This window comes from Neofelis nebulosa, chromosome 7 (genome assembly GCF_028018385.1).
Source record: "Neofelis nebulosa isolate mNeoNeb1 chromosome 7, mNeoNeb1.pri, whole genome shotgun sequence".
NCBI lineage: Eukaryota > Metazoa > Chordata > Mammalia > Carnivora > Felidae > Neofelis > Neofelis nebulosa.
Window position 1 is genome coordinate 121,586,908 of NC_080788.1, and position 8,674 is coordinate 121,595,581.

An 8,674-nucleotide genomic window follows, 5' to 3' on the forward strand; every position below is an offset into this window, starting at 1 on the left:
AATCTGCTGCAGAGTAGGTGTTAAGGACAGTTTGGTTCACCTCAGCATCCAGGATCATGCACACACATGCAGGGTTATATTTGGTTGGAAGGAGCAACTCTTCTGGGATTCTCTTCCCACCGGCAGCTTCTTAAAGGCCATCTCACCCTGCTGAGAGAGTTGCTTGCCCTTGCCCCTTCACCTCATGGTGACTGTGCTCTGTCTGATGTCTCATCCCATTGCTGGGTGATTACTGGGGCTGTGGTTTTCCCAGGGGGAAGAAGTGAATGCTGGAAGAATCGGCCTGACCATCGTCATTGCAGGAATGCTTGGGGCTGTGATCTCAGGCATCTGGCTGGATAGGTCCAAAACCTACAAGTAAGTGACCTCCTCTTGGACTGAGAATTGGGGGCCCGTGTTTCGAAATGACATATTCATCAGCCACATGGCTCCAAAGGTTTGGGTGCAGCAACTGGGGGGTCTCAGTGGTCAAGTGGTTCACATTTATCTTCTCTGAGCCTCAGTTTCCTCATTTATAAAATGAGGGAAACAGTCCCCATCTATGGGGATCTTGGCAAGGTTAGAGATGGACATGAGGCCTCGCACAGTACTTTTCCCTATCCCTCCGTGTGGTTTGCAAAAGGGGCAGATGAGGGAGAAATGAAAAGGAACGTGGAAAGATGCCAGCAGCTAGAAAGTTTATGGAAGCCCCAAAGAGCGATGACGAGGAGGTGGTGCCACTGCCCGTTCCCTTGGCTCCCTGGCGGATCCCAGGGGGTAAAGCAGGGCATCTGAGCTTCCTCTGATTTACATTGTATCGTCTTGCGATTGCTTATACCTCCTTGGTAAGTTCTGTGATGTGCTTTGGGCCTGAATGCCCAGTATGTTTCCAGGAGCCCAGAACAGTGTTTCTAAGATTTTAGTGTATGCCAGGTTAATCCAGGACACTTATTAAAAATAGATTCCTGGGCCCCGCCCTCGTGGATGCTAATTCAGTAGGGGAATCTGCATTTGTAAAAAACCCACCCTGGTGCCTCAATGCCACAGCCGGGCTTGGAGAAAAGGCTGTGGAGAACAGGAGACCCAACATCCTTCCCTTCTTGGTGCTTCTGTCCAATGCTCTGCACCCACTGGGTGCTGGTCGGCTGCTTAGCTGCCAGGGTTGTCCTGCACTGGGGCAGGGCTGCTGCTGTGTTGAGGCCTCCAAAGTTCCCAGTGCCTGGAGGCGACAGACGGTGGCAGACCTGTTCTCTGCCACACAAACCCGCTTCTGTGAGGCTCTGGTCAGACCAGGTCTCACTCTGGCTGCCCTACACAAAGGCCAGTTGAGGCCATCCCTGGGGATGTGGCCGCCTGGCTGGACACGACGTGGAGCCTGGCTTGGCTTAATGACTGCTGGTGGAGCTTGGCCGCCACCTCGTCTCTGCCATCTGTCAATTGCTTGCTTCGACCAGACATGAGAGCGGTGAGGTCTGGCCCTCCCGCGAACCGGCGAACAGCAGTGTCCCTTTATCCAGGGCTTGCTCTGTGGTGGGAGAGGGGAGGGAGTGGAGCGTCAGCTGGGCTGCAGTGTGGGCAGCCAGATGATTGAGAAGAACTAGAAAATACAGTGGAAGGGCTAGGGGAACACTTCAGGGCGCAGACGCCACCCTTGCCTAGGGTCGCTGATGTCTGACTCCTGCAGTCAGTGGGACACGTTCTCCCCCTGCGCTCTGACCCGGGCAGAGAAGGGGTGAGAGCTCTGTGACCTGCTTCTTTTGGTGCCAGTTCTCTTCTCCCTGAGGTGCCTGGATTTGTCCCATTTGGTTTGGAGGCTGGAAATTGGGTGGTCAGTTCCCTTTATTTCAGGCTGGGACTACATATAGGTTTTCTAAAGGGGTCAGTGCTTTAAAACGAAGCTATGGTTAAGCAAATATGGCAGAAGAGGAGCCAAACTGGTATCAATGAAGTTGCCTTCTGCGGGGTGGGGAGTGGCGGGGACTAGATGAGGGTGTAGGGTGGAGGACGAGGCAGCTCCTCTGTCCCCAGCGGCTGCTTTTTTTTTTTTTTTTTTAACGTTTATTTATTTTTGAGACCGAGAGAGACAGAGCATGAATGGGGGAGGGGCAGAGAGAGAGAGGGAGACACAGAATCGGAAGCAGGCTCCAGGCTCTGAGCCATCAGCCCAGAGCTCAATGCGGGGCTCGAACTCACAGACCGTGAGATTGTGACCTGAGCTGAAGTCGGATGCTTAACCGACTGAGCCACCCAGGCGCCCCGCTTTTTTTTTTTTTTTTAATGTTTATTTATTTCTGAGAGAGACGGAGACAGAGTGTGAGTGGGGGAGGGGCAGAGAGAAAGGGAGACAGAATCTGGAGCAGCCTCCAGGCTCCGAGCAAGCTGTCAGCACACAGCCTGATGCGGGGCTTGAACCCACAAATTGCGAGATCACGACCTGAGCCAAAGTCGGACGCTTAACCTACTGAGCCACCCAGGCGCCCCCTCAGCGGCTGCTTTGAAGCCCCAAGTAGGAGGGGTGTCCTTTGCACCCTCTGGCCTTGAGCTTTTCCCAAGAGGTAACCCTGTGGTGTATTCGAGTGTATTTGTGTAATAGTTTCTTTCAGTAGAAAGGGCATAGGTTTCAAATCCAAGTGCTGGGTCCAAATGCCAGCTCTGCATTTACTCGGGGTGACTTCGAATAAGTAACTTAACTGGTCGGAGCCTCAGTGTCCTCATTTGTAAAATTAGGGATAGTCCTACATTTCCTGCGGGGCTTCTGTAAGGCTTGAGTGAAATAATAAATGCAGGTGAAGTGCTGAGTAGAATTCCTGGCACCCAATAAATGCAGCATTAGTTTGGTATGACTGTAGCATACATCTGCTGGCATCCCCACCGTGTTTCTGGCTTCAGGGGAGACGAGTGAAGGCTGTAAGCTTTCATTGTCTTGAGTCCTCATTTTCGTGGCAGGAGGCAGAGGGATGTGCAGAAGCAGGACAGGGAGAGGAACGCGGGTCCAGCTGCAGGAGTCAGGGCTGCTACAGAGTCGTGAGTGGGCATCATGGGAGAAAAAGTGCGGGAGGGACACAAGCAGGGTAAGCCCTAAAGAAGCAGCGGCAGGTTGCCAATGGTCCTTCTGGGGGGACTGACAAAGGGAAACGGGGAGTGGGCAGAGCTTTCTCACTCTGACTTTGGAGACAAGCACTTAGTTCAGACAAGCGAGTGGCAACAGGAAGAACTTCGAGATGACAGACAGACTCTAAACGGCAGATCGCTGCCCAGCATTGTGATGGGGTCTTGGGGCAAAGCGGATAAGCGGAGTTGGGTAGCTTCTGGGGATAGTCCTGCACGCCACTGCTGCCTGACCACTGCTGATGTTTGTTCCGTAGTTTTGGTGAAGGATGAGGAAAGGAAAGGGTTGTGTCCTTCTTGCTTGTGGGGCAGCTTGATCTTGTTGAGCGGGTTCTGCAGGCGGAGAACACACATGCAGCAAGGTGGCTTCATACTCTTCTGGTCCTGCCCTTTGTAGCAGTGGCCATGGTGTAATTAAGTGACTATTTGTGTGATCACCGGTTCAGTGTCCATCAACCTCACGGACAGAAAGTTCTGCGAGAGCAGATGTCCCAGCACACAGCAGAGGGCTTGACACACAGCAGGTCCCCAGTTGCTACTTGTACAATGAGTAAATGAATGAATGAATGAATGATCCTGTTAAGGTCAGAAGTGTATGACTCCATTTCTTTGCCTCTGCTTGTAGGGAGACAACCCTGGTGGTCTACATCATGACTGTGGTTGGCATGGTGGTGTACACATTGACCTTGAACCTGGGACACCTATGGGTAGTGTTCATCACTGCTGGCACAATGGGGTAAGTTTCACCTCTAAAACTGTTTAACTGGGAAGCAGCATCCCATGGCTCCTAGAGCTGCCGACATCTTGGAAGCAACATTGATCTCTTTGCTGACTTCTCATTGACCTCTGGAGATGTGGAAATCTTGCCCAGAGGCCTTGTTTATGTGTAGTGCTGCAAAAGGCTGTCTAATAGGGCTTCCATGCTATTGGGATGGAGTTTGTCCTTTACAGACCTCACAGAGGCTAGGAAATGTTCGGAGTCTCTTTTAGCTCTGCCTGGGACAATGTGGAGTCATAGAAAGTACACAGGGCTAGGGATCAGAAACCCCGGGTCCTTGTCTCAGTTCTGCTGCTGACTGATGACAGGTACATCACTGAACTGCTCTCAGCCTGTTTCTGCATCTTTAAAAGAAGATGAGAGTGGCCTGTCTTGTAGAGTTGTTGCAAGGAGTGAGAGAGAAATAGATGTGAAAGCAGCATGAAGTGTGGTGCAGGTTTAAGAAATTAGAATTGGAATTTTCGGACCTGTTATATGAGGAAGCCTAGGAAACAGCACACCTTCCACAGGGATCTCTGCTTAGCCTCACATCCCAGATATTTTCCTGTGTGTGTGTGCGTGTGTGTGTGTGTGAGAGAGAGAGAGAGAGAGAGAGAGAGAGAGAGAGAGAGAGAGAGATGGTGACAGAGACAGACACCCAGTCTTTCTCAGCAGGCGACTCTCCAGAGGGATAAAGGAGGATTTTGAGCTCCTCCTTCTAGGTCTCAAAGAGCCATGGAGATGCTGTTCAGTGTCCAGGGACTTCCCACTCCCAGCACAGGGCTTATGGACCTTTGACACAGAATTTCTCAGCTGAGGGCTGAACACTGCAGGCATCCTCATCCCTTCTGTAAACATTGACCTTGTCTTTAACTGATGGCTGGAACTAGAGGAAGCAGGGGACCCCCAGGAGCCTCAGGAGCATGAAGCCTACATATGAACTTCTTCCTGACCTACAGGGGTATCTCTTTCCTTGGTATGACCACCTGGGGGATAGCCTGATTATTCAAAGGCCTGGAAAGTCTTGATGGCAAGAAACAAAACAGGAAAAGGAGTTCTAAGGGAGGAGGTGGGCTCCTTATCCTCCTTGTTCTTGAAGTTCTCCATCACCTTGTTTCTGTGATCGGCCTTCAGCTTCTTCATGACCGGCTATCTCCCCCTGGGATTTGAGTTTGCTGTGGAGCTGACATACCCAGAATCAGAAGGCATGTCGTCTGGCCTCCTTAACGTGTCTGCCCAGGTAGGGCTCTTATTTGGTGGCGGCCCCAAAGCAATGGCTCTTTGTTCCCTACCTGACTTGGCTGGCACAGGCATTGCATCATGGCGGCTCAGTTCTTCTGTGGGCTAGTTGGCTGGGCCCTTGTTTCCAGTCTTCTTGGTGCCTTTCCAGGTATTCGGGATCATCTTCACCATCTCCCAGGGTCAAATTATAGACAACTATGGAACCATGCCTGGGAACATCTTTCTGTGTGTGTTCCTCACCCTTGGAGCAGTCCTCACTGGTGAGTTGGGGCCTCAGGACGGGATGATGCTCAGGCTGCTCATGGGCTTAGTCTGTTGGCAATTTGAGACCTCAGTGTTTTGACTGATCATACAGATTGGGGGATACACATGCAGAGGGGCAGAAGGGAAGGCTTTTTAGGAAATGTGTTTGAGAGGCGGTAGCATGTTTTTAGTGGAATGAGCCTGGGTTTTGGTACCAAAAGACCCTTGTTTGCATCCCAGACTATGACACTAACCTCCATAGCTGTTTGTGGGCAAGTGGACCAACTTCTGGAAGGCTCACTTTCCTAATCTATAAAATGGGGGTTGTTGTGAAGATTAGAGCAATGTGTGCAAACTCCCTGACAAATATTAGTGATCTATAAATGAAGGCCAATTTCATCATTGGCTTCTGCCTGTCAGGGACATCAGTGATCCCCAGGCTTTATCAAGTTGGCAGGTGGAACCCCCATTTCCCTGGAATATCTGAAGTAGGTGACCCTTAGGAAAATGAGGGCTCCCTTTCTTGGGTGAACTTGTCCATTGGTCTCCTTAATAACTCTTGTGTCTCTGTTGTTGTTCTTTTTCAATCCCTTGACCTCAGCATTCATTAGGGCAGATCTCCGGAGGCAGAAAGCAAACAAAGAAACTCCTGAGAATGTGAGTATGTGGGAGCTTGCTTTGCTGAGAGCTGGGTCCCAAGCTTTGTTTGAGGATGTGGCAGCATGGGTGGGCCCAGGGGGCTCCCAGAGTGGGCTAGTTCTCTGGATGATGTGAGATCAGCTCAGCTCGCATAAACATGGTGCCCAAGAGTTTCCTTGGTGGGTGTTTCAGCACGGTTTTTGTGCTGTTCTTTCCTGGACTCTTCTTCTGCTTCCTTCCCTTCTCCTGGCCTCCCTGCTGTGGTCCCCAGAGCACGTCACTGTTGTCACAGTCTGCTGAGCAGCGCCCACTCCTTGGATCCTGAGACAAGTCCTGAGACCCTGGCTCCACTGCTTTCAGCCTTGGGGTCACTGGCTGGAGAGGAAAGGTGGGAGCCTACCTCGACCACAGTGGTGGTGGACTCAAATCAGTGGCTCTCCTGGCAGGTTACAGCCCCTTAGGCAGTGCCATGGGGATGAAGGGACCTGCACCAGTGGACTTCCAGTAAGGCTCTAACAGGAGAAGTCAGGAAGCAAGAGCTGATGGTGATATAGGGGGAGGACTGAGAGTATGATCTAGAACAGAAGAGGGTTTCCCAACTGCTTTAATCAGCTGGGAACTATTTTAGCCAAAATGTTAGGTATCACATCTGAGCCAGGATGAAAGCGATTTCAAATCTGAGGAGTAAAAGTGGGATATTACTTAAAAAACAAATAAACACCCAAAACCTATTACAGAAGTAATGCATGTTCTTAGTAGAAAAACTAAAAAATACAGAAACGTATACAAAATTTTAAAATCATCCTGTATCATCACCTAGAGATGAAATGCTGGTTGTTTTACAATTACTTAAATGTCTATATCTAATCTACATAGAATATGTATGTGTATATATTTTATATTTATATATGGATATGTGAATATTTTTAAAAGAAAAATGGAATCTTCTATCGCTTTTTTTTACTTGTTGTGAACGCTTTATCAGGTCATTATTCTTTTACAATATACTTTTTTTTGTCTTCAAGTTTCTTTTTCTTTAATGTTTATTTTTGAGAGAGAGAAAGTGCGTGCCCAAGCAGGGAAGGGGCAGAGAGAGAGGGAGACAGAGAATCCCAAGCAGGGCCCATGTTGTCAGCACAGAGCCCAACACAGGGCCAGACTCACTGTGAGGTCATGACCTGAGCCAAAACCAAGAGTCAGACGCTCGATCGACTGAGCCAGCCAGGCGCCCCTATAACATGCTTTAAATGACTGCACAGTGTTTAAATGAGTACACATGGGTAAGCCATGATTTAACAGTTTTCCTGTCTGTAGACATTAAGGTTGTTTTCAATCATTGTTATAAATAATATCGTGAGTAACGTCCCGGAGGCTGAATCTTTGCGCGTGTTCTTAAGCACAGTGTTTCCTTGAGAAATGGATCCGTGGTCACGCACATTTTAAAGACCTTGATACGTGTTGCCAAACTGGTGTCTAGAAAGGTACTATCAAAACTATTAATTTGTATTGCTATAGCGGTGTATGAGTACCAATGTTGAGGATATATCATTTTGGAAAACTTTGCCAATTTTCCAAGGCAAAAAATGGTACCTGAAAGAGGTATAGTTAGCATTGTAAGGATATGTGTTGGCAGATAGATGATAACCTTTAGTTCTCTATTATTTGTCTTCTGATATCACGCTGTAGAGTTGGCAGGCTGCAGCAGGGAGCAGTAAATTCAGCGGGGAGGCAGGGAAAGCCTCGGAGCAGAAATGCCATTCTCCAGACTGGTGTGAGGGCTGTGGCATTGCCACGGCGGAGATGGGCTTTCACCTGTGCCCATGTAAAGGAAACGATGGTTTGGAACATTTTGGTGAATATATAGTGAGCCTGGGTAATAAAAAAGGAGAGCCGGTAACAAAACAGGAGAGATTTCTTGGGAGAAGGTTTTAATTTGGAATGTGACATATTGTGTCAAGTGATAAGAGATTTTGTTTACTCTGTAATCTGTGTTTATGTTGGCAGACATGGGCAAACACGAGGAAAGAAAAGGTCACCTGTTAATCCTAGAACCCGGAGATAACCTAATAACATTATAGTCCGTCATTAAAGTTGTTTTCTTTGGGTTTGCTTGTGCATATTGGTTTCCCAAACTGATTGTTTACTTAATGTTAGCTTGTCAACTTTTCCCCAGTTACATCCTACAACTCTCTATTTCCATTTCCTCTTGTTTAATACTTAGGTTGTTCCACTATTTCATTATTCTTGCAGCGGCATCTTGGTGCACATAGACCAGGTTTGTTAATCAAGGTTGGAGTTGTTGGCTTACTCACCTTCTGGATGGGGTATTGGAAATAGCACTGAGTAGGAAGAGGAGACAAATCTGGGGATCGTGCTCAACCGTCTGTGTCCCTGGATAACTCACCATGCATCTTTGGACCTCACTTGCACCTGAGGAGGCTTATTGGTATGGGAAGGTCAGAGTCATGGTGGGTTGACACCCAGGGAAGCCAGGGCTGTTACAGAGCATCCCTCCACTGGAGCCCAACACTAAAACCCCACGGCAGTCAGGGTGAGACCCGGCCACCACCACATGAATTCATCATCAGAGCCAGGTAAAAAGACAGGGCGCCTGGCAGATGTGGCCAGAGCTGCTCTTTCTAATCTATGAGATGTACAGTTTTGGAAAAAAAGAGACACAACTGGCTTGGGGCTAGTGACTAACCT

The 8,674-nt window shown here is 48.9% G+C and overlaps 1 protein-coding gene across 3 annotated transcripts in view; it reads left to right on the forward strand.

The window, feature by feature from the left end:
- The window catches only part of FLVCR2 (FLVCR choline and putative heme transporter 2), a 55,918-nt gene that overhangs the window by 44,349 nt on the left and 2,895 nt on the right, over positions 1 to 8,674 (forward strand). For 2 of the 3 annotated variants that reach the window (XM_058739747.1, XM_058739746.1), the window contains exons 5-9: positions 254 to 357; positions 3,713 to 3,823; positions 4,979 to 5,084; positions 5,235 to 5,346; positions 5,931 to 5,986. In XM_058739747.1, coding sequence (XP_058595730.1) covers positions 254 to 357; positions 3,713 to 3,823; positions 4,979 to 5,084; positions 5,235 to 5,346; positions 5,931 to 5,986 — 489 coding nt within the window. Of the gene's footprint in view, positions 1 to 253; positions 358 to 3,712; positions 3,824 to 4,978; positions 5,085 to 5,234; positions 5,347 to 5,930; positions 5,987 to 6,239; positions 6,357 to 8,674 lie in introns of all 3 variants that reach the window. The other variant, XR_009264634.1, reaches the window with a different exon arrangement.